At 39.1% G+C, this 26,065-nt stretch overlaps 1 protein-coding gene across 22 annotated transcripts in view; it reads left to right on the plus strand.

Annotated features, from left to right (window-relative positions):
- Window positions 1-26,065, plus strand: part of MTMR3 (myotubularin related protein 3) — a 130,399-nt gene that overhangs the window by 46,700 nt on the left and 57,634 nt on the right. For 4 of the 22 annotated variants that reach the window (XM_032256841.1, XM_032256827.1, XM_032256837.1 and 1 more), the window contains exons 2-3: window positions 14,007-14,059; window positions 25,648-25,734. The exons of 8 other annotated variants lie outside the window; for them this stretch is intronic. In XM_032256841.1, coding sequence (XP_032112732.1) covers window positions 25,732-25,734 — 3 coding nt within the window. In that variant the 5' untranslated portion in view covers window positions 14,007-14,059; window positions 25,648-25,731. Of the gene's footprint in view, window positions 1-9,133; window positions 9,638-12,852; window positions 12,876-13,497; window positions 14,060-14,547; window positions 15,773-25,647; window positions 25,735-26,065 lie in introns of those variants that run through there. 10 more of the 22 variants (XM_032256835.1, XM_032256840.1, XM_032256845.1 and 7 more) reach the window with 7 other exon arrangements.

Raw genomic sequence — 26,065 nt, forward strand, 5'->3', positions numbered from 1 at the left:
AACCCCGTCTCTACTAAAAATACAAAAAATTAGCTGGGCATGGTGGCACGTGCCTGTAATCCCAGCTAATTTTTTGTATTTTTAGTAGAGACGGGGTTTCACCATGTTGACCAGGATGGTCTCGATCTCTTGACCTCGTGATCCACCCGCCTCGGCCTCCCAAAGTGCTGGGATTACAGGCTTGAGCCACTGCGCCCGGCCTACCCTTTGGTTTTTAGAGAGACCAGGAGTTCATATGCCTGCCTTAAGAAAAAGATTTGAAAAAGATAACACTGATGATCTTGGGAGACTAGTGCATAAGATTTTGATTTTATGATCTTTTCTAGAGACACTGCACCACTGCTTTTGGATCAGTGTTAGAGCCTCTTGGGGATACTATTCTAGGATTTTAAAAGTTAAAGTAGATTTTACATGGTAAAATGCACAGATGCAAGGGTGCAGTTAAGTTTCAATAAATGTTCACAGCAGTGCAGCCACTGCCTCAGTCATGGTATAGAACTTTCACATCACACAAGAAAGTTCCTTTATGCCCCACTTCTGGTTAGTCTTCCTCTCCCCTAACCCAAACTACTATTCTCTTTCCCATCACTAAAAATTAGTTTTGTCCTTGAACTTCATGTAAATGGAATCATACAGTATTCTTTTCTAACTTGTTGCTTTGAGTCAGCATAATGCTTTTGAGACTTACCCATATTGTTGTATCAGTAAGTAGTTTGTTGAATTTTATTGCTGAGTATGGCAGTCCATTATAGAAATATACCACGATTTGTTTATCTTACCACTTACTGGATAGTTGGGGTTGTTTCCAGTTTGGGGTTATTATGAGTAAAGTTGCTGTGAACATTTGTTTCCAAACCTTGTGATTATGTGCCTTCATTTCTCTTGTGTTAATATCCAGGAATAGAGTTGTTGGGTTATAGGATAAATGTATGCCTAACCTCATAGGCAGTTGGCAAACTTTCCTCCAAAGTGGTAATGCCATTTTACACTTTATGAGCCATGTATGAATTCCAGTTACTCGGCATCCTCACCAACGTTTGCTCTTACCAATTTCTTTAATTTTAGTTATTCCAGTGGATGTAAAAGGGTATCTCATTGTGGCTTTCATTTTGTGTCTCCCTGATGATTGATTTGAGAATACTTCTCCTACATGACTTTCCTTTTCGTTTTCTTAATGGTGTCTTTTGATAAGTAGAGATTTTTAAAATAAAAAAAATTGTGGGAAAATACATATAAAATTGTCATCGTTACCATTTTTAAATGTACCATTCCGTGACATAAGGTATATACACAGTGTTGTATAATCAGCAGTATTTCCAGAATGTTTTCATCCTCCCAAACAAAATTCCTGTACTCGCCAAACAATAACTAAACAGAGGTTTTTTGTTTTTGTTGTTGTTTTGAGATGAAGTTTCGTTCTTGTTGCCTAGGCTGGAGTGCAATGGCCTGGTCTTGGCTCACTGCAGCCTCCTCCTTCTGGGTTCAAGTGATTCACCTGTCTCAACCTCCCAAGTAGCTGGGATCACAGGTGCCAGCCAACACGCCCAGCTAATTTTTGTACATTTAGTAGAGGCGGGGTTTCATCGTGTTGATCAGGCTGGTCTTAGACTCCCCACCTCAGGCAATCTGCCTGCCCCGGCCTCACCATGCTAGGATTACAGGTGTGAGCCACGGTGCCCAGCCAGAGGTGTTTTTGGTTTGTTTTTCTGGTAAGATGAGATCTCACTATGTTGCGCAAGCTGGATTTCATCTCCTGCACTTAAGTGAGCCTCCTGCTTCAGCCTCCCAAATAGCTGGGACTACAGCCGGTGTCATCATGCCCAGCAAGAGGTTTTTAATACATTTCTTAGCACAAAAACTTTACATAAAAATAATCACCTTTTTGCCTCTTAGGACTGGGTGCCATGGCTCATGCTTTTAATCCTAGCACTTCAGGAGGTGGGGCAGGAGGATCATTTGAGGCCAGGAGTTCAGGATCAGCCTGGGCAACATAGGGAGACATCATCTCTACAAAAAATTTTTAAAAATTAGCCAGGCATGGTGGTAGATGCCTGTAATACTAGCTACTTGGGAGGCCATGGTAGGAGGATCCCTTGAACCTCAGGAGTCTGAGGTTGCAGTGAGCTACGATTGTGCCACTTTACCCCAGTGTGGGCAACAGTGAGATACCATCTCTTAAAAACAGTGTTTTCTTCCTTGAATGATGTTAGTTTTTGAATATGTTGACCCTTCCTTGACACCTTGGTCCACATGATGTGTGTATTTTTCTTGTCTACCTTTGCCACTCTTTTAGTATATAAGTTCATAGAAATTTTAGCTGAAGAATTTTTAGAGGAGGTGTGTTGGTAAGGTGAGCCTGTCAGGAAAGGAAGGAATTAGTGTGTAATGAGTATTCCAGATCTTTTACTTTGAATCTGTATCTTATGACTTAAAGGATTATTTTGATATGTCTCATATAGCAAAATGAGGCTCTTACAGGTTCAGAAAATGATAGACTTTTAGTTTAGGCATTTTGCTTGCCCACTTCTATCCCCTCCCCCACATGCCACCTCCTCCGTGTGGACAGCTTTTTTTTTTTTTTTCCCTGAGGCAGGGTCTGGGTTGTTGTGGCATGATCTGTTTTTTTCTATTGCCTAGGCTGGATTGTAGTGGCACGATCTTGGCTCATTGCAAACTCTGCCTCCTGGGCCCAAGCCATCCTCTCACCTCAGCTACCCAAGTAGCTAGGACTCAGGTATGTACCACTATACCTGGCTAAGTTTTTTTTTTTTCTTTGTAGGAGGGGTTTGCAATGTTGCCCAGGTTGGTCTTGAACTTGTGAGCTCAGGTGATCCTCCTGCCTTGACCTCCTAAAGTGCTGGGATTACAGGCATGAGCCACTGCATCCGGCCTCCATGTGGACAACTTATTAATGCAAGAGCTAGAGGGGTCTTAGCGTCCAGAAGAGTGAGAACAGTGTTTGATGGTTCCTTTTGAGATCTTAATATATTTTAGGTTGGTGCAATTACTTTTTGCACCAATCTAATACTTACTTTTCACTACTCTTATTTAAGAACTTGCCATTGTTTTAGGGGAGAATTAACTTTTACTTCCTTCTAACTTACGTATTAATTTTGTGATGTTTTATTCTGGACTGAGTATTCTCACTTGAAGTCATGTTTTTGATCATAGTAGGGGAAAAATTCAGACTTTGACTTTTGTCTTTTCCTACCCCCACAAGAAGACAGGAAGTAGGTAATCATGGCCTAATTAAATTTGAACAAATCTTTGAGAGCCAATTTGCTAGAAAAAGTGGTGGTGATACTGATGACATGCAATGGAAAGATGAGAGGCATTTCAAAGAAAGCAGTGGAAATTGGTGTCAGATTTTGACATTGGAAATAGCGTCAAATGGTTTCTAGACTGGAATACCTAGAACAACTGTGATTCCCAGTGGAGTATTAAGGAGCTGTGGTAGGGAGAAGGAAGAGAGGTGAGGGAGGCAGATGATGGATTCTGTTTAGGTTAGAGGTAGAGGTGCTGGATTGACAACCCAGAGATCTGGTAATCTGTGGTCCTGTGATAGCAATAGCAGTCAGGATTGAGGAATATATGGGGAGCTGTCTGCTAGTAGCTGAGGGCTTGAGAGAGAGGCTTATCATTTCTGTGGGAAGGACTGATCCTGTTGCAGTTGCCAGGTCAGGCCTGTTCATGAATGGTTTCAGACTTTTAATGGATTAGAAAAATGTCTTATAAAGAAAAATGAGAGAACGAAGAATCTCGAGGAAATGATTTCTGTACCAGTTTCTGTATATGAAGAATTTGTGTTAGTATTAGGGCAGTATCATTTAAACCTCTCATTAATATACTACCTGCATATTTTTTTTGCAGTATCTGTATTCGAAACAGGAGTGCATCTTAAAAACAATGGCATGTTATAGTTAAATTGGAAAAGTTTTTTTCCTAGTGGTATGTAAATTAATGTGTGTCTTAAATTTGATGGCATCTCAGATTGAATAAAAGGTAAAATTTAAATGCTCATTAGCCCAAATACAGTTTTTTAAAAGATACTTGTTTATGTTCTATTTCGTCTCAGATATCGCCAGTGATAATATATACCACAGCATGGAAACACTGGTAATAGAATACGTCTATTGAAAAAATAACTGTGTTTTAGAATACAAGGTTTAGGTTAGATGTAAGGAAATCATTAAAGATGTAAATCATTAGAAAAGAAAGTGTAAGCTCTTCCCAAGGTCCTTATGTTTTCAGCATTTTAACATATATATGTGTTCTGACTAGACATACTAGTAGTACAGAATCTGTTATCCAACTACAGGTCTGATTTTGCCAGAGACCTTGGGTAAACATATTTCTTTCTTCTCTTTCAGACATTAGCTCCTTTGACAAATGATTTTTATGTTGGAAAATGTGAGAAAAATAAGTAACTCAGATAGACTTTGGAAATATAACATTATTCTTAATAGTTATATTCACAGGCTTATTGGCAACTTGAATTCCAATTGTTTGTGTGGATTGATTTTTTTAAAAATGCTGAATTGTATAGTACTTAAGTTTTTGATGTATAAACAATATACTTAATATACTCCATAATGTATGTAGAATAGGTTTCTATTAGGCTGTATGTTTGAAAAAACTTTTATGAGAATATTTATTTAGTATGAATATAAGTAATTTAGCCAGTATGCTTTTTTAAAAAACCAAAAAAAACCCTTGCCTTTCAGTTTTCTGGGTTAAGTAAAATGTTTTGTCTAAGAATTTTTTACATTCAAGGTTTGGTTTGTCTGAATTTTTCTGAGTTGTTGATTTAAATGCAGTTACTTAAAAGCATAAGGGGAGAAATTCCTTTTACTTCTTGTTAGGTCTGATTTAACTTAGTACTTTTACCTTCCTTAAGTAAAGCATATTGATGATTTTTGCTTTTTTGGTTTTAGCTGAAAAAGCTCATTTTCTTCCTGTATGTATTTGGATGGCAGTCATATGTATCCCTCTAGTTTACATGACATAAATATTAGTAATTTTAAAAAGTTGGGTCTTTTTGGGGACATGTTGAGTTGGAGGAGGTGTTCAGGTCAAAACCGTTTCTAGCCTTTTGGCCATTTAGTAATCCGATAACTTCTTTCAAAGAGTAGTTATTTCAGCTCATCATTTAAACAGAGCCCACATTGTGGTGTGTGGTTATTGGAGGTTGTTGGGGTTTTTATTGGCTTGTTTTTAAAAATATGAGTAGCCCCCTACCTAACTGCCAGAATACAGATTTTAACTAGGCCAGTAGAAGTGGGGATTATTTTCATTTCACATAGCCCCTACTATTTGAATTTTGTTTCTCTGAGAATATACCTCTTGGCTAGCTAGAGTTGGACAGTTTTCAGTTATGATGACAGCAATTAAAAATTCAAATCTGAGGCCGGGCGCGGTGGCTCAAGCCTGTAATCCCAGCACTTTGGGAGGCCGAGGCGGGTGGATCACGAGGTCAAGAGATCGAGACCATCCTGGTCAGCATGGTGAAACCCCGTCTCTACTAAAAATACAGAAAATTAGCTGGGCATGGTGGTGTGTGCCTGTAATCCCAGCTACTCAGGAGGCTGAGGCAGGAGAATTGCCTGAACCCAGGAGGTGGAGGTTGCGGTGAGCCGAGATCGCGCCATTGCACTCCAGCCTGGGTAACAAGAGCGAAACTCCGTCTCCAAAAAAAAAAAAAAAAAAATTCAAATCTGTTTCTTTTCATTGTTAAGTTGTATGCTTAAAGGATGGGACTGCATTTTCATTTAGCTTTCTGGTCCTTGTCCATTTTTGATGCCTGTTAGTCTGGATAAAACTGTGTGACAGGAGCCAGAACTTTTAAAAATCTTTTTGTTTACAGATGGGGAGACAATAACATTAACATCTGTAATAAAACATTCTTATACTGATAAGCAGTCTGGAGATTAGCTAGGTTTGGGACACTGGTAGTTATTTTTTAAGTGTAGTTTACTTCCAAATGTCTTCTAGAATTTATGTTTAATATCTCAAAAATCTACGCAAAATAGGAAAGGCATGCTTATTTATACATGGACATACTCTTGTGTTCTAATGGCAAACCAACCTTCAAATTAAGTTGTCTTTCTAGAAAACTCTTAGGCAACTGTGAGGGGAAAGGGCTAATATAAAAAGGATGAAGTTTAGAGATTGTGTTTTTATGGCAAGATCTAGTAACAGAGCATATTAGAATAAGCATTGTAAATTTTGCACCTTTCAAAAAGATATTGGTATGTTTTTAATCTTGAAATCTGCCTAGTGTTATCTTAAAAAACAAAAACCTGGCTAGATGCTGTGACTCATGTAATTCCTGCACTTTGGGAGGCTGAAGTGGGAGGACTGCTTGAGCCCAGGATTTTAAGACCAATGAGACCCTATCTCTATAAAAAACCAAAAAAGTAGAAAATGAGCTGGGCATGGTGGCATGTGTCTGTGGTCCCAGCTACTCAGGAGGCTGAAGTGGGAGGATCACTGGAGCCTGTAAGGTTGAGGCTGCAGTGAGCCATGATCATGCCACTGCACTCTAGCCTGGGAAACGGAGTGAGACCCTGTCTTAAAAACACACACACACGCACGCACGCGCGCGCGCCGGACATGGTGGCTCATGCCGTATGTAATCCCAGCCCTTTGGGAGGCCGAGGTGGGCGGATTACCTGAGGTCAGGAGTTTGAGACCAGCCTGACTAACGTGATGCAACACCCCATCTCTACTAAAAGTATAAAAATTAGCTTGGTGTAGTGGCGGGCACCTGTAATTCTAGCTACTCAGGAGGCTGAGGCAGGAGTATTGCTGGAATCCAGGAGAAAGAGGTTGCAGTGAGCCAAGATCATGCCACTGCACTCCAACCTGGGCGATAAAGCGAGACTCTCCTCAAAAACAAACCTCACAAAACACACACATACCCCACCACATTTCTGGTCTTTGCTGCCTATCTCATTGATTAGTTTTCTTTTCTGTTGAGTACATAAGAATAGGAGTTCTTAATTTAAACTTTATTTAAAAAAAAAACTTTTTAAGAACCTGTTTTTAAAACTACTCTTCATGGAGATTGACTATTTTGGGTCTTTTGGGCCAAGAAAATGAAATTAATATTTTATTCTTTGCTATAAGGGAGGAGGAAGAGTTGTCGCTCTAGTGTTATTAAAGATATGTATGTCTAGGAGGGGCAGAAGTCATTACAAGATTATAATTAGGAAAACTTAAGTTTCTATAAGGAAGTATGAATTTCTAGAATATCTTATTTCCGTTTGATTTAGGCATTGCTGTTGAGGACACTGATTTGGGGCAAGGTGTCGGGGAGAAAAGAGTGAGAAAAGGAGGATTCCTAATTGCTTCTTTCATCTTCACCAGAGGTTAACTGAGAACAAAAAGCAGGAAATGAATGAGTGTGCAAGAATTTGCTTTCTATTAATTTCCCAAAGGTAGACCTTGGAAATAGTCGAAGGGACAAAAGTTAAGATATCTTTTTCTGAGGCTGGAGCTAGTCTTTTTGTTCTTCCCAGAGCAATCTGGCACTTAGATAAAATGATTCTGCTTGGCTTTCAATTCAATTAATTAATTTCTAATTCTTGAATGCCTGGATCTCCTATGATTGCTGAACAACTCAGACTTAAGTATTTTTTTTGTTTTCCATGAGATTATAAGAGTTTTTCATTTCTTTGAAAATAGGGAACATTTCTGTTTGTTACTTTGTTTTGAGATGGAGTCTCACTCTGTTGCCCAGGCTTGAGTGCAGTTGCACAATCTTGGCTCCACCTCTGCCTCCTGGGTTCAAGCGATTCTCTTGCCTCAGCCTCCTGAGTAGCTGGCATTACAGACATGCGCCACCATGCCTGGCTAATTTTTGTGTTTTTAGTAGAGATGGGGTTTCATCATGTTGGTCAGGCTTGTCTCAAACTCCTGAACTCGTGGTCCGCCCACACTGGCCCCCCTCAAAGTGCTGGGATTGCTGACATGAGCCACTGTGCCCAGCAAGGAACATTTCTTTATTTCAGATGGCGAACCTAAATGCTGTCTTATAAAATTAGATTTTAAACTCTTAATTTCTATAGTAAAATAATGCCTACCTTGTAATGTTTCATAGAGGACATAGATTCAGAAGATAACTTTACTTACAGAAGTTTCTTATAATCATGTTAATGATATATATCTGAGTTAAAAGTATAAAGTGAATGTGTTCTGCAAGTAGAAGGGATTATAAAGAAGTCAGAACTTAAAATTTTGTATGCGTTCTTAAAAATTTAATTTTTACTCCTTTTAGCAGATTGTATGTGATGTTTGGTTTTAATCTTTTCTGGTGCTAAAGATATTATATATGGCTGATACCCCCTGCACCATATCTCTTGTATAAGAATTAAATTTAAAAGGAAAATGCTTGTAAAATAAGTTATTTAAAAGGGTACCAATGCAATTTGTTAAAGTTGGTTTACTTGCAGTTAATCTTTTCTGAGAACATGGTCAGGGCTGCTTTCTCTTCCCTGTTGAGATGGGTAAAACAATAAGGTGCATGTGAAATGCAACCAGCCTAATGTCTAAAGATGTTAGTGTGTAATTACTTTGCTTTTGATTTCTCACATTTTTGGGTTCACCTCTGGAAAAGCCACTAAATGAAGATGAGAGATTTTTAAGCATTAATCACTAACCTACTGTTTCAGATTCTGTCTATTGCAGAACTTCTTTTGAAGAATGTATTTAGAACTTTCCCCACGTTAAAAAGGTCAATTTATGTAAGTGAAAAATAAATAGCATACTCTGTACTTCATATGTAGTTACATAATTATACATGATTGATCTTTTGATGATTATTGAAACAGCTTTCATTTGTTAATAGTGAAAATTATCTTAAGTGCTGCTGGTTCAAGTGACTTATTACCAGTAAAGGCTTTTTATTTTTTATTTTTTTTATTAATACAGTCTTACTCTGTCAAGTAGAGTGTCATTTAGGGTCTCCATCACGGCTCTCTGCAACCTCTGCCTCCTGGACTCAAGTGATCCTCTCACTTCAGCCTCCTAGTAGCTGGGACTACAGGCATGTACCACCATGCCCAGTGAAGTGTGTGTGTGTGTGTGTGTGTGTGTGTGTGTGTGTGTGTGTTTGTGTGTGTGTAGATGTTGGTTTCACCATGTTGCCTAGGATGGTCTCGAACTCCTGGGCTGAAGCCATCTACCTGCTTCGAGTAAAGGATTTTTTGATACAAAAATGATTATAACTTGAAGTTCAGCTGCTTCTGACAACTTACTAGATTCCCCCCCCGCGCCCCCCACCTTGGGACAGGATGGTTGTTTTTTGCTTAGGAAGTGATAGTATTTTAGCTGCTTATCTGTGTCCCACAGTTGGCAGAGAAATGCAGTATCCTGATCATGAAGTTGCATCTGGAACCCTGAAAACTCCCAGACCTTAATGTTTGCAGAGATAGAAAAGACACACACTTCTGGTTTTGTTGTTTTTTTAAAAAGTCTTATTACTTGGAGGTCTCATTGAACCAGGACAGTGGTGCAATTTTATATTTACCATTTGTTTTGTCTTTTTCAATGCATAGTCATCAATAAGGAAAAAATCACTGAGCTTTGAGCCCTGTGAGGATATTACAGCTCACACTGGAATGGCAGTCGTGTGAGGGTAGGAACTTTGTTTTGTTCACTGCTGTATTTCTCGTGCCAAGAGTAGTGCCCGTCACTCAGAAATACATGTTGAATGAACATCCATCACTTACCATAGTAGGTGAATGTAGTCATGCTTTTAACTCTCTCCTTGTCTCTTTTCATTTATAGATGACTTCAGCGACAAAGGTTTTAGAAAATTTGAGCAGGGAGTAAGGCTAAGCCATAGTAGTGTCACACAGTGGATATATGCTTGGATTTTGGTTAAATTATTTTCCTACCATAGAATAGTCTTACCCAACATGCTACAGAATTCTAGTTTCTGATATGTGAAAAGTTAATAGACATAAGCAAGGAAACACTAACAAGCTGAAAAAATATCACCCAAAAATAGTGGCAGTCATAAATCCATTTCTTAAAATTTCACACTTCCGAATTTTAAAATATTGCCTCTACACTCAAAATTTTCTCTGAATCTGTTTCTTAATATTAAATGCATGTGCAAAAAATTATTTTAACATCAGTGAAAGTGAAAATATTCTTTCAAAATTATTCAGTGTTGCCTTCTTAAGGTTTTGAATCTTAATTATCCTTTATTTGAAAAGTGAGACAGGACTAGGTAGAAAGGATTCTGTTCTTTTGAAGTTAAACTGTATCTCAGCCAAAAAAGTGCTGCTTTAGTTCCCAAAACCCCTCAACATTTTAGGAGGCCTGGCCAGAGCCTCTTAGTTTTTCCTCATGAATTTGGTTCAGACTTACTAGTTTTTATAGTTGGGGTTCTTTAATTATATAAACAGTACAGATTGGTATGCCTCTTTGCCCTTGTTGAAGCTGATGTGCTAGGTGGCACATAGATGATCACAAACATTTCTGTGTAGGTGCTAAATATGTCCATTCCTTTTGGCCTTTTGGGGGCCTCTGTGCCCTTCCTTTTAGTCATTCCCTCATTATTTTACAGAAAGGAACTTAAAGTATATTGTGTTAGGTACCCCCTCCAGTGAAAGCTGCATGATGATATCCAATACTGTAGTATTTAATAATTTAGTATATTGATTTTTTACTCCTTTTAGGGTTTTCTCTTAGAGTGGACAAAATCCTATCCATTTGGGACAATATGTGTTCCAATATGTGATGGTTAAAGTTTTATCCTCTTATTTCAGGTAACTTCCAGAAAGGTTTATTATTCATACCCCTCTTGGAGATGGAACCTAAGAACCCTGCCTACCTGTCTTCCCTTTTTGTCTGTTCATTAGTGCTTAATGTGTTTAAGCATCCCTTATAATTACCTTTTAGGTAATTGCTTAGATTTAATGTAACCACATTACATTCTACTACCTCTACAAATAACGTGAATGTTCAAGGTTACCCAAAGAAAACCACTGTTATTCCTTGAGGTATATACATGACTGGTATCATGGGAAGGCACCTTATGGTACCAGAGAGGCTCTTTCAGACTCACCTCTATGTGGCCCTTTTTTTCTTTCAAACAAATTTTTTTTTTTTTTTTTTGGTTATTTTTTTTTTAGAGATAGGGTCTCACTGTCACCCAGGCTGGGAGTACCGCATTGTAATCATAGCTCACTGCAACCTCGGCCTCCTGGGCTCAAGCAACCCTCCTGCCTCAGCCCCCTGAGTGCCTGGGACTACAGGTGTGTGTCACCATGGCTAATTAAACAATTATTTTAATTTTTTTTTTTGTAGAGATGGGGATCTTGCTATGTTGTGTAGGCTGGTCTCAAACTTCTGGCTTCAAGCGATCCTCCAACCTTGGCCTCCCAGAGTGCTGGGATTACAGGAATGAGTGACCACACCCTGCCTACATTGTCCTTATCTGAAAAATAGTCCTAATAGGCAGAGGCAGTTTTTAATTTTGCTGGTAGTGTTTCACAGTGACACTGTTTCTAACCAAGCAGTTGTTTGATTGCGGTTATTGGGAAGAATAGTCTTTGCCAGCATTAAGCCCGTCTTCCTGAACCTTTTTGTTGAATCTCCCTTGTTTGGTCCATCTCTTGGAACTTAATCAGGACCTGTGGAAACCTGACACAAACACTTCTGTATTACTGATTATGTGTCATATTTTTGACAGAATAAATTATCACATAACTTTTTAACATGTCAGATGACTTTTATAGCAGATTAGTGATTTTCCTGAATTAAATCTAGCACCATCAGTTCATTCTTACCCTTCAACTTGACCTGTCTCTTGAACCATTTCTCCTCCGATTTATCTGTTGGACATACATCTGCTTGGGAGGTCACTGTTAAAGCCAGCATATCACAGCTGAATAGCTTCATTGGAATCTGCCCCTCATTTCTTAATGATAATATTCTTTTACTAGTTACCATAGGCCTTAAATTTTTTCAGTTTTTGACAACTTGCTCTGCCTCCTTTTCTTCATTAGTTTGTTGCTGTTGTTGAGACAATCCAGGGTCTTGTCTTTGTTGCCCAGACTGGAGTGCAGTGGCACCATTATGGCTCACTGCAGCCTTGACCTCCTGGGCCCAAGCCATCCTCCCACCTCAGCCTCCCGAATAGAGGACTACAGGTGTGCACTACCATGCCTAGCTTTTTAAATTTTTGTAGAGATGAGGTCGTCTCACATTGCCCAGACTTGTTCTGAACTCCTGGCTCCAGCACTCCTCCTGCCTCAGCCTCCCATAGTGTTGGGATTACAGGTGTGAGCCATCGCACCTGGCCAGACATAATTTTTAAAAGGCAATATAATGTCCTTGCTCTAATATAAAGGAAAAATAAAAGGAAAATAATTTGTAATAGTATGTATTTCATGCAGATACTCAGGTGGAATTATACTCTTGCAGGACAAGGTCCTACAGATTTACAAACCCCTCAACTTTCCTGCTCTATTATGTTGTATTTAATACTTAAGCAACTTAACGGCAAGACTGGTCTTCATACTAAATACAGTTCACCTCTGAAGTTGCAAATTATGAGTAGCTTTTTTCATTCTCATATAGTGTCTGATTAATATGGCCTGAGTTATAAAAAAAAAAAAGTTATTGGGGAGACAAAAATATTTTATGTAAAATGGTTAAGACACTTTACTGTTACACATTTGGCTTTCCTTTTATGGTTCTTAATAATTACCATATTTTACTGACTCTTTTTTTTATGAGACAGAGTCTCACTCTGTCGCCCAGGCTGGAGTACAGTAGCGTAATCTCACCTCACTGCATCCTCCGCCTCCTAGATTCAAGTGATTCTCCTGCCTCAACCTCCTGAGTAGCTGGGACTACAGGTGTATCCCACCATGTCTGGCTAATTTTTGTATTTTTAGTAGAGCTAGGGTTTTGCCATGTTGGCCACACTGGTCTTGAACTCTTGAACTCAGGTAATCCAGCCGCCTGGGCCTCCCAAAGTGCTGGGATTACAGGCATGAGCCACCATTCCTGGCCTTGACTCCTTAATTTCAGAGTTTTGATATTCTGAGCAATCTTGTTCATTGATGTGACTTCATGTCATTTAAACCATTAGCTCAAATGGATTAGTTGTGTTTGCATAGCTTCAGAGAAATTGTCACAAAGGAATCAGGTCGATTAGATGTTTTATCTCCATAAAGTTCAGGTTGTTGCCTTGCGGTGACAAAAATTACTTGTTTTTGCTGTTCTGTTGAGGCGGAGTCTCACTCTGTTGGCTCAGGCTGGAGTGCAGTGATGTGGTTTCGACTCATTGAAACCCCCACATCTCAGGTTCAAGTGATTCTCCTGCCTCACCCTTCTGAATAGCTGGGATCACAGTCATGTGACACCACGCCCTGCTAATTTTTGTATTTTTAGTAAAGACAGGGTTTTGCCATTTTGGCCAGGCTGGTCTCTAACTCTCAACCTCAAGTGATCCGCCCTCCTTGGCCTCCCAAAGTGCTGGAATTACAGGTATGGGCTACTATGTAGCCGAATTCTTTGTTTTTATACCAAATTCGCCTTACCCTTTTTCTTAAACAAAAGGACAGATCCCTTGATAGAAGCCAATTATGTGTACAAAACACCTTAAACTAAGTCTAAGCCTAGAGTGTCTGTGATCTTTTTAGTTTTGTAAAGTACCTGTTCCTGTAGCGGCAAATATTTACCTGAGAAGCTGTCAGAGATGATGCTTGCTTGACTGAGAAAAATGTAAGCATATCTGTGCGTTTCTGGGGAGCTCTATTCTGTACAGTTCTGCAATTTCTGAAGGCACACTAAAGCTTGTCTGGGTCCATTCTGTGCAGTTACATATTCTAAAATCTATGGTTGACTAAATAGTCCATGTTGCACCAATTTAAAAATCTTACTGTCATAGCATCATGACTTGTAGAGAAAGGTCTTGTGGGGAGATCTAAGTGGCTTAAGTCCTAGGATATTTGTCATTATAAAATAACTTTTTTCTTTTGCAGATTTCCTTGTGAAATCTCCTAGTAGGAAAAGTTCTTGGGACAAACTTCATTTGGTAAGCTCGTTTCTTCCCTGCCACCCCCTAATGCTCTCTCTGCTGTTTCGAGGCAGGGAAAAACTTAGATTCATTTTTGGGAATCTATTTGTTTATGTTCATGATTATTTAGATTAGTTTTTCTATGTTCACTTTAATGTCCTTACATGTGATGTTTCGTTTCACTAGGACTGATACCAGGTCACTTTTTCTGTATATAATTTTGCTGTGATAGTGTACTGGAAAACATGTATTTAAGTTGAGATTTTATGAGTTGCAGCACTAATCATTTATCTAAAATAAATAATTGTTATCAGTTTTCAGTTGTTTTTGTTATTATTATTTTTTTTTTGAGACGGTCTTACTCTGTTTCCCAGGCTGGAGTACAGTTATATGATTATGGCTCACTGCAGCCTTGAACTCCTGGCCTAAAGCAGTCCTCCCAGTCACTGGGACTATAGGTGTGTGCCATCACACCTGGCTAGTTTTGAAATTTAAAAAAAATACGATTTTCAGTACTACCTGTAGTTTCAGGGATCCACAGGGGTCTTGGAACATATTCTCTGAGGATAAGGCAGGGGATTACTATAGTACAAGTGAATTTTAATGAGAAAAACAAGTTCTGAAAAATTGGTGAGTTCTTTTCTCAGTGTGGCTGTTAACCCTTTTCCTTTTTCATAAAATGTCCTTTTCAGACCTTTGTGTGCCTCTTACTACGTAAATCTTTATTACTACCTCTTGTTTCTGCCACCTGTTTAATTTAAAGAGCTATAGTACAGTTTTACTAGAAGACAAGTTATTGCTTTGGTTTTAAGTTCCTAAATCCGGGTCATTTCCTTGTTCAGGAACTGTTGGCTTGCCATTGCCCCTAGAACAAGGATCAAACTCCTTAGCATAACATTTTAGGTTCTTCACAGGTGAGCTTCAGACAGCTTGTCACCTGTTTTCTCTGTGCACCAAGTTCATCTCTTGTAGCCACACTGACCTACTTAAACCGTCTCTTAAATACTCTCCAAGGTGCTTTTTTTGTCTTACTTTGCTGCCATGCCATTCGTGTTCCTCTCTTGTCTCAGTAGCTCAAAATTCGGCTGGTTAAGTTATTAAATGCTTGAGTCTTCCACAAGTCTTCCTTGAGTACCCAGCTCAGAATCTCTTTCTCTGCTTTTTGCATTACCATGGAATTAAATTTCTGTATCTCTTAACATACTGTCTTATTAGTTATATTTGTCTGTCACCCCCACAGGATGGGTCATGCCCTTGAAGGCGAGAACTATATTCATATTTGAATTGTCAGTTCACAGAAACACTTCTAGAGTCCTGGGATACCAGTGCCTTCTCAGTATAAATTCTTCTTGACTAGAGTTTTTGTTTTGGTAAGAATAGGGGAAGAGAATAGATTGATTTGAGTAGAGATTTGTCAGCATAATCTTGTTGATTGTTTTGAAAAACAGGTTGCTGTTTTTCCCCCACTTTTCTGTATAGTGAAGGATCTTCTGGTACATAATCTGTGCCCTTGTAGTCCAAGTTGCTCAGTATGTTACTTGAGGTATTCTTTTTTGCAAGTATAAGTTTTAGTTTTTGAGTAAGGAATTGAGTAATTTCTCTTTAACAGGTGCCTGAAAGATGAGATACCATGTTCAGCAGGAGGCTTAAATGTCGCTTTGCTTCTGTAAAGATTTATGAGAAGTCATGTTATGGGGTGGTACTGATGTTGGAGCTGAGAGAAGCATGCAGGTTCCGGCTGTCAAAATTTCATATATTAAGAAAAGAGAGATTATTTGACCTTGAGGCTTGGAATAGGAATCTTAACCTTCATTTAGCTTGGAGGGTGGTGGGGTGTTGTAGATTAGCTCTGTAGAGAAGGAAATGTAATCCTTTTAAGTTAATTAATTAATTAAATTTTGAGACATAGTCTCGTTCTGTCACCCAGGCTGGAGTGCAGTGGCTTAATCTCCAGCTCACTGCATCCTCCACCCGCTGGGCTCAAGCGATTCTTCTGCCTCAGCCTCCTGAGTAGCTGGGACTACAGGCATGTGCTGCCACTCCTGGCTAATTTTTGTATTTTTAGTAGAGACAGAGTTTTACCACGTTGGCCAGGCTGGTCTCTAAATCCTGACCTCAAGTGATCCACCCACCTTGGCCTCCCAAAGTGCTGGGATTATAGATGTGTGCCACCATACCTAGCTGGAAATGTAATGCTAATGTATTACTTGGCTCTCTAGCATTTAATATTTATATTGCCATAATGTAAATGTATAAAAGTGTTTTTTATTTTTTATTTATTTTTTAAAGACAGGGCCTCACTCTCTTGCCCATGTTGGAGTACAGCGGTGCTATCATGGCTCACTGCAGCCTCAATCTCCTGGGCGCAAGTGATCCTCCCACCTCAGCCCCCCGAGTAGGTGGGACTACAGACATGTTCCACCTTCCCAGGCTAATTTGTTTTTAATTTTATAGAGACTGGGGTCTGATTATGTTACTTAGGCTGGTCTTGAACTCCTGGGCTCAAATGATCCTCCTACTTCAGCCTCCCATACTACTGGGATTATAGGCGTGAGCCACTGCACCTGGCCACATTCTTACCTGAAGAAGCATGATCTAGGTTTGAAGGGGAAGATGTGAATATAATTAATTTTGATGCCAGGAAACATACTGTTTAGTATATGCCCCAGATTAAAGGAAATTAAAGAGATATAAAAACAGCTTCAATATGTGATCCTGGACTAAATCTTTTACCCAAGCGGGGAAGATTGCTGTGAACGATAAAGGATGTGGTTGGATTCATTGACAAAATTGGAATAGATATGGTAGATTAGAGAATTATATCATGTTATATTTTCTGAAATTGAAACTAGAACTGTGGTGACATAAGAGATACCTTTCTTAGGAAATACATACTGAAGTAGTAAGAGTTAAAGAGATATTTGTATGCAAACCTTTTAAATGGTTCAGAAAAAATGTCCACGTGCATTTGTGCGAACAGAAAGGGGATAGTGTTGGGCACTGTCCTATCCAAATGCTCTGTAATGAAACATCTTATTTAATGAAGTACAGTCTTTATCTGTATAACCATGTTTTGTTATATGTATGACTACATGTACATATTAATTAATAATCTCAAAGTGCTTATTACATGCCAGTAACTATTCTAAGCATGTTATATGCATTATATCTTAATTCTCACAACTCTTTGATGCAACAATTGTTCTTTCCTTGTTTCCCTGATGAAGAAACTGAGGTTCAGAGAGGTAGTATGATTTACTCTCAAAGTCATAGTTAGCATATGGCAGCCCTGAGAGCTTTACATTCCTGATTGTTTTTTCTTGAGGTTATTGTCTTAACACTCTGTCTGAGTTTACATGAAAACCTTTCATGGCCGGGCGCGGTGGCTCACACTTGTAATCCCAGCACTTTGGGAGGCCGAGGCGGGTGGATCACGAGGTCAAGAGATCGAGACCATCCTGGTCAACATGGTGAAACCCCGTCTCTACTAAAAATACAAAAATTAGCTGGGCATGGTGGTGCGTGCCTGTAATCCCAGCTATTCAGGAGGCTGAGGCAGGAGAATTGCCTGCACCCAGGAGGCGGAGGTTGCGGTGAGCCGAGATCGCGCCATTGCACTCCAGCCTGGGTAACAAGAGTGAAACTCCGTCTCAAAAAAAAAAAAAAAAAAACACCTTTCATTAAAACTTATTTTGAGTTTTCTTTTTAAAAGCTTTTTTGTAGAAAGATTTGTTATCTGAATTGCAAATGTTTTAAAAATTTAAAAACTGAAAGTCTCTACTCCCACTCTCTTCCCTAGAGAGGTAAATTGTTAGCAACCATTATATAATCTTTTCGTATGTGTATAAACATACTTCAGAATTAATACACATAATATTCAGGCATATTTTTATTTTTAAAATTACACAACATTGAAAAGTTATAGCAAGTTCATAACTATGTTTTTTTTTAAACCAGAAGAATATGTATGTACAGTCTTTGGCAATAATAATCCCTCTGCACCCCTCCCCCCAAATTTATATGCTTTTACCTAGTAAATTCATTTTTAAAAATAATCAGGGCTACAGAAATAGTGACTTGTGCAGAGATATGGATAAGTATGGTTATTGTGACTTTTTTGGTGGTAATGGAAAAATGGAGACAACCTAAATGTCTCACTAATTAACAGATGGTTAAGTTATGATATTTTGGAGCATAATGGAACACCGAACTGCTATATATATATATGTATATATATACACTAACATAGGAGGGATTTGTTATATTAATTGAATGTATACTGAAGAAACTACAGTATGGCTCCCCCACCCCACCCATTTTAGGGGGCAGATATGTGTGTCTTTGTACAGTCATGTACTGCTTAATGATGTTTTGGTTAGCAGCAGACCCAAGATACGATGATAGTTCTATGAGATTAAAATGGAGCTGAAAAATAACTATCACCTAGAGAAGTTGTAGTTGTCATAATGTGTTAGTACAATTACTTTTTAAAGATAAATTTAGTGTAGCCTAGTTGTACAGTGTTTATAAAGTCTATAGCAGTATACAGTAATGTCCTAGGCCTTTACATTCACTTACCACTCACTCATTGACACACCCAGAGCAACTTCTGGTCCTGTAAGCACCATTCATGGTAAGCGTCCTATACAAGTGTACCATTTTGATCTTTTATATAATTTTTACTGTATCTTTTCTATGTTTATGTATGTTTAGATACACAAATAGGGAGCACTGTTTTACAGTTGCCTACAGTATTCAGTACAGTAACATACTGTGCAGGTTTGTAGCCTAGGAACAACAGGCTATACCATATAGTCTAGGTCTGTAGTAGACTGTCCCATCTAGGTTTGTATAAGTACCTCTATGATGTTTGCACAACAACTAAATCTATTGATGACGCCTTTCTTGGAACGTGTCTCCATCGTTAAGCGAAGCGTGACTGTATGTGCATAGAGAAATGTCTGGATAGACTTATAAAATAGTTATTCAGTTGCTATTACTTACATGTAGATGAACTAGAGGGCAGTAAGGAGTGAGAAGGGAACTTCTGCTTACCGATTTTTTAAAAAAGATGTTTAACTCAGATATATTAGTAACATACAAAATTCACATTCTGTACACTTCACCCATTTAAAGAGTACAGTTCAGTGGCTCAGTATATTCACGAAGTTGTGCAGCCATCACCACAGTCTGTTTTAGGACATTTTTAGCACCTCAGAAACTTCAGGCCAGGTATAGTGGCTAATGACAGTAATCCCAGCATTTTGTGAGGCCGAGGCGAGAGGATCGATTGAGGCTGGGAGTTAAAGACCCGCCTGGACAACATGGGCGAGACTTCCCCATCTCCCCTACAAAAATAAAAATAGCCAGATGTTTGTGGTCCTGGCCACTCTGGAGGCTGAGGTAGGAACATCGCTGGAGCCCTGAAGGTCGAGGCAGCCATGAACCATGATCCTGTGATCACAGCACTGCACTCTAGCCTGGGCAACAGAGCAAGACCCTGTCTCCAAAACAGAACAAAACTTCATATTCCATAGCTGCCAACCTCTCTTACCCTCTGTCTCCCACAGCTCCTGGCACCTACTAATCCACTTTATGTCTCACTAGGATTTTCCTGTTCTGGACATTTCATATAAATGATATCATACAATATGTGGTCTTTTGTGACTAGCTTCATAATTTAGCATAATGTTTCCAAGGTTCATTGACATTGAAGCATGTATCAGTACTTCATTCCTTTCTCTTTTTTTTCTTTGAGATGGTGCTGGTGTGCAGTGGCACCAAGATCTCACTTTGTTGCCAGGCTCCTTGTGTGCAGTGGCACCAAGACCTGGGCTTACTGAAACCTCACCACTGCATCCTGGGCTCAAGTGATCCTCCTACTTCAGCCTCCCGAGTAGCTGGGACTACAGGCACATGCCACCACATCCAGCTAATTTTTGTATTTTTTAACTTTTTTCTTTTATTGTTATTTTATAGAGATGGGGTTTGCCATGTTGCCCAAGTTAGTTCAGAACTCCTGGCCTTGAGTGATCCAACCCCCTGGAACTCCCAAAGTGCTGGGATTGTAGGTGTGAGCCACCATGCCTTGCTCAATTTTTGTATTTTTTGTAGAGATGGGGTTTTGCTGTATTGCCCAGGCTGGTCTCGAGCACCTGGGTAAAAGCAATCTGCCCACTACATCCTTTCAGTCTGTTGGGATTATAGGCATGAACCACTGTGCCTGGCCACTGACTTCCTTTCTATGGCCAGATAATTTTCCATTGTTGAGATATGCCACATTCTATTTATTCATCCATCTATTGATGGACATTTGCAGAGATCTTCATACCACTGCACACTAGCAGCCTGGGTGACAGAGTGAGACCCTGTCTCAGAAAAAAAAAAAGAGGAATGAAGTACTGATACATGCTTCAAGATGGCCCGTCATACCTTTGGGCTATTTTGAATACATCTATAAACACGTATTTACAAGATTGTACATGGACATATGTTTTTGTTTTCTTGGATATATACCTAGGAGTAAAATTGTTGAGTCAAATGGTAACTCTGTGTTTAATTGTTTGAGCAACTGCCAGGCTATTTTTCCAAAGATGCTGTACTATTTTATATTCTCAGCAGTGTATGAGGCTGCTTGTTTACTTTTTACGCCTGTATCTTAAAAATTTATTAGGAGCATGCGTTACTATTACAACTAAAGAAGTATTACACTGCTTATCAGACTAACAGTATTGACTTGATTTCTTACTTTTGTGCTGTTAGTATAACTACCACTGTAGGGCCCATATTTTGCAAGTCAGGTTCTATAATGAACCCTGAATATTTCCTAAGGATTGGTCATATCTGCTGTTTGGAGAGAGAGAGAGAGAGAGAGAGAGAGAGAGAGAGAGAGGTGTGTGTGTGTGTGTTTTAAACAATACCTAGACTGGTCTAATGCTCTTTCTAGTTTTAAAAGGAACCTTCAGCAAATACTTGATTCTGATTGGTTGCACAATTAACTGTGATCTTGGCTTTTTCTTACAGATTTGGAATTCCTATAGCAGTTTTAACTTCTCTCAGATACTTAAAGTAGCACCTCTTATTTGAACTATTTAATTATTTCTTATCTCCTCTAGGCTATAAATTTAGTCTCCCTTTGCTACAACATCTAGGCCTCTACCTAGACCTGTGAGTTATATACACTAGGATATCTTTCACATACTTAGGTTTTTATCTTTACTGCTTCCATTCTAAGTCAAGCCACTAGTCTCTTACTGTACTTGTTTCCTGGTTCTCTTCTTTATCCTTTTTCTCTTTTAATCTGTTCACCCCACAGCAACCAGGGTGATCTTAAAATCAAATCATGCCACTCTGCTATTAAAAAACCTGTCAGTGGCTCCCTGTTGTATTTAGACTGTATTTTAAACTTACTACTATTCTCATGATTTTTCCTTGTGCATTTCTCCAACTTCAAGTTGTGCCACTCTTCCTTCTGATTCAGTACAGTTTAGCTGCAATGGTTTTCTCCTTTTCGTTCTTCAAATTTTTCAAGGTCTTTTCTGTCTGAAGAACACATGCAGTCCCCTGTATTAGAAACTGGCCTTGTCCCACAGAGTAGTATTTTCTGACCACTTGATCTAAAGTAGGTCTTCTGTACCCCCAAACCCCATTCTCCGTCTCAGCATCCCATTTGCTTCCTTTATCACATTTTGCACAATTTGTAATTATTACCATCTTTTTCTGTCTTCTGCAATGATATATAAGTTGTATTAATGCAGAACTAACAGTGTCATACTGTTGAACACAGTAGATTATTGGTAAATTTTTTTTTTTTTTTTTTTTTTTTGGAGACCAAGTCTCACTCTGTCGCCCAGGCTGGAGTGCAGTGTGCGATCTTGGCTTGCTGTAATGCCACCTCCCAGGTTCAAGCAATTCTCATGCCTCAACCTGAATAGCTAGGATTATAGGTGGCTGCAACCGCACCCGGCTAATTTTTATATTTTTAATAGAGTTTCACCATGTTGGCCAGACTAGTCTCAAACTCCTGACCTCAGATGATCCACCCGCCTTGGCCTTCCAAAGTGCTGGATTTACAAGCATGAGCTACCATGCCTGCCCAGTTACTGGTAAATTTTGACTGAAGTGCTGAACAACATTTGGTATAATTTCTATTTGGTATAGAAATGGAAGGCCTTTCTGGGTGAAGACTATGTTTAAATTGACTGAGACTTTTAATGCTAAGTGGCAAATCTTTGTCTTGATATTTCTATACTCATTAAAAAATTAGAGTAGGCCAGGTGTGGTGGCTCACTACTGTTATCCCAGCACTTTGGGAGGCTGAGGCAGGCAGATCACTTGAGACCAGAAATTTGAGACCAGCCTGGCCAACATGGTAAAACCCCATCTCCATGAAAAATAGAAAAATTAGCTGGGTGTGGTAGCACATGCCGGTAATCCCTGCTACTTGGGAGGCTGAGGCACAAAAATTGCTCGAACCCTGGAGGCGGAGGTTACAGTGAGCTGAGATCCCACCATTGCACTCCAGCCTGAGTGATAGAGTGAGACTGTGTCTCAAAAAAAAAAAAAAGGGGGCAGGGATGGGGCGCAGGCGCGGTGGCTCACGCCTGTAATCTCAGCCATTTGGGAAGCTGAGACCATCCTGGCCAACATGGTGAAACCCCATCTCTACTAAAAATACAACAGTTATCTGGACGTGGTGGCTCGTGCCTGTAGTCCCAGCTACTCAGGAGGCAGAGGCAGGAGAATCAATTCTCTTAGGTATGTACCCAGGAGTGGAACTAATGGGACATATGATGACTCTACAACTTTTTTAGGAACTGCAAACTTTTCCTCAGAGGTGGTATACTTTATATCCATGCCAGCAATGTTATGGGGGGTTCCACCTTAACATTCCACCTATATTTGACATTTAGTATCTTCCTCACTGGAGTTATATTTTGTTTAATAGTTTTGTAAAATATGTCAAATTCACTTCCATTTAAATTGTTTAAGATATAGCAGTTTGAATGTGTCTATGATGCTATCATTAGAAATTTTATCCTAAAACACAAATAAACCTTTTGCATAATAGGACAGTTTTTAAAAAGTAATTCAGTATGTTTCTTTTTTGAAAAGGGTTTTTTTTTTTTTAACAACACTATCCAGTTCTTTTAATAAGTTCATACCCTCACGAATAATTTCTTTGCCCTTGCCCCCTCCTTAATTCCAGCAAGTTCCTTTTTGCACATTTTTACCTTCCTATCTAAAAATAGCACTTCTGTTACCCCCCTCACCAAACCCTGCTCTATTTTCTTTGCAGCAGTTGCCTACTGCTTAACATTAGTTATCTTTTTCTTTGTTTCTAATGAGGAAGACCAACAATAAAATCAAATTCCATGAATTTTTGTTCATAATTGTTTCCCCAAAGTCTACAGTAGTGCCTGGAGTGTAGTAAATATTGAATAAATATTTATTTAAAACAATGAATAAATGAGATAATTTTACACTAGTTTCAGTTCTTGAGCTAGGCCAAATCACAAGAGTTTGGTTTGGTTGGAAGAGTGGTAAGAATGATGACTATAGCTTGGTTTGTTACTGAACCATAAGGTTCTTCTGCATCCTTCCAGCCCCTATAAAATGGCCTACCCAAAACCCCCGTCTTAGCCTCTCCGTTTATACTTACTCCTGCATTTGGCTTTAATGCGATTCACACACTGATGTCTCCCACATTTATGTTTATATCTCTAGGCTCCATCTTCGCGAGATCTCCAGTCTGGTTTAACTAGCAATTCACTTGGCATCTTTGTTTGGATATCTGATAGGTTCTTAAACGTAATGTGTCTAAAATGGAAACTTGAATTTCTTGTTCCTCCTCCGTGTAGCTGTCTGTGCATGTTACAAGAACAATCAATTTTTCTTACAGTGCCCCTCATCAATAAATAGAAAATTCTTGCTTCCAGTTGCTGAAACAAAAAGCTTGACTTCTCCTTTTCTCTCCTATTTAATTCATTGGCTCAGATCCTATGGGCAGTATTTTCAAAGTATATCCACAATCAGTAACGTTCTACCACTTTCATCTCTACCATTTCAGTGCTATATCGTCTCTTGCTGGCATTATTGGTGCCTTCTAAGTGGTCTTCCTTTGCTCCTTACCGCCTTGACTCTTCCCTACTCGACAGCCAGAATGATTTTTTTTTTTTTTTTTTTTTTTTTTTTTTTTGAGATAGTCTTACACTGTCACCTGGGCTGGAGTGCAGTGGCGTGATCTAGGCTCACTGCAACCTGTGGGTTCACGCCATTCTTCTGCCTCAGTCTCCCAAGTAGCTGGGGTTGCAGGCACACACCACTACGCCTGGCTAATTTTTTGTATTTTTAGTAGAGACGGAGTTTCACTATGTTGGCCAGGCTGGTCTTGAACTTCTGACCTCGTGATCCACCTGCCTTGGCCTCCCAAAGTGCAGAGATTACAGGCATGAGCCACCACGACTAACCCAGAATGAATGATTCTTTAAGTCATCTCCTGCCACTCCTCTGCTCAAAATGCCTCAACATGATCTAGGCCTTGCTGCTGCTCTGATGTTCTGTTCCCTTGCTTACGTTGCCCTTAAAAGAGTTTTATGTTGCACATTGAAACCCAAACTCCCTAAAATATCCTCTCTTAGAGAAGTTTGGCACACAGAAATGTTGGTTTTGCATGAGACTATTCAAAGAGCGACTTACTCTTTGTATAAGCCCATCTTTGGGTTTCTAGTTGGATTTTCTTCTTTCCTTTTTTGTTCTTATAAAGCCAAGTAAAGGTATTAGTACAGATTATAAGTTTTTAGAAGAACATTTAATATTTGGGTAATAAGACACGTTTTTCATTTTTGTTCATAAGTCAGTTTGGTGTCCTCAGATGGGGAATCCATTTTGAATTTAGAGATAACCACAAAAACATTCTAAAATACTACAAGAATAATGCTTTCGCATTTGCAGGTTGACTATTTTTTGGAAACAGGGTCTTGCTCTATTGCCCAGGCTGGAGTGCGGTGGTGTAATCATAGAACACTGCAGCCCCAACCTTCCAGGCTCAATCGATCCTCCCACCTCAGCCTCCTGAGTAGCTGGGATTATAGGCATGTGTTGCCATGCCCGGCTATTCCCTTCCCACCCCCCTTCTTTTTTTTTTTTTTCCTTTTTGGTAGAGACAGGGTTTCGCTCTGTTACTCAGGTTGTTCTCGAACTCCTGAGCTCAGGCCATCTGCCTCAGCCTCCCAAAGTGCCGGGATTATAGGCATAAGCTATCTTGCTTGGCCTGCAGGTTGATTTCTTAAATTGTTGCTTTATTCATCCAAGTTTTATATTTTTTGTTTTACTGTGAACATTAGGAATGTTAGCCTTTGATACTGTTTTGGCAGAAACAGGTTAAGACTAACAGGATTTTTACGAAGAAATCGTCAAATTAGGATTTGACTAGTGGGAATTGGCTGGGTGTTATTCAACTTTTTCTTGCTGACTCTGATCAGCTTCTTAGGCCTGTGCATATACAATACCTTTATCAGGGTATGGCCGATTAGGGGAAAAACTATTGCCAATTTTGCCTCCCCCCTCCTTTTTTTTTTTTTTTTTTTTTTTTTTTTTTTCTAAAGACCTCACCATAAGGGAAAGAAGAGAGCCTTGTTGGACACTGAAGAAGGGACGGTGATTTCTCCTCCTAATCTGGGCCTCCTGTCATGGTAAGTACAAGGAAATAAGAGTTAAAAAAAAAACCCTCTGTCCTGGCAATTAAGTAAACTCTAATAAATTCATACTTAACCTTTTCTGTTTTTGCAAGAAATTATTTTTCTTTCCTAGATCTCGTGTCCTTTCTTTTATTGTTTACTTAGTAGTAATAATTACAGAGTACTCCAATATACAGAGCAGTTTCATTTCTATTAACTTTAATCCTGTGAGCTGGATATTGTCTTATTTTTCAGTCAGCAAGTAAATGGAATCAAGACTAAAACATAAATTCTTGGACTCCAGGTTTTTAATTCCTTTTCTAGGAAGTAGCATGTAGTGAAAACT

Source organism: Sapajus apella, unplaced genomic scaffold, assembly GCF_009761245.1.
Source record: "Sapajus apella isolate SASKATOON/1434 unplaced genomic scaffold, GSC_monkey_1.0 scaffold95, whole genome shotgun sequence".
In the NCBI taxonomy this organism is placed as follows: domain Eukaryota; kingdom Metazoa; phylum Chordata; class Mammalia; order Primates; family Cebidae; genus Sapajus; species Sapajus apella.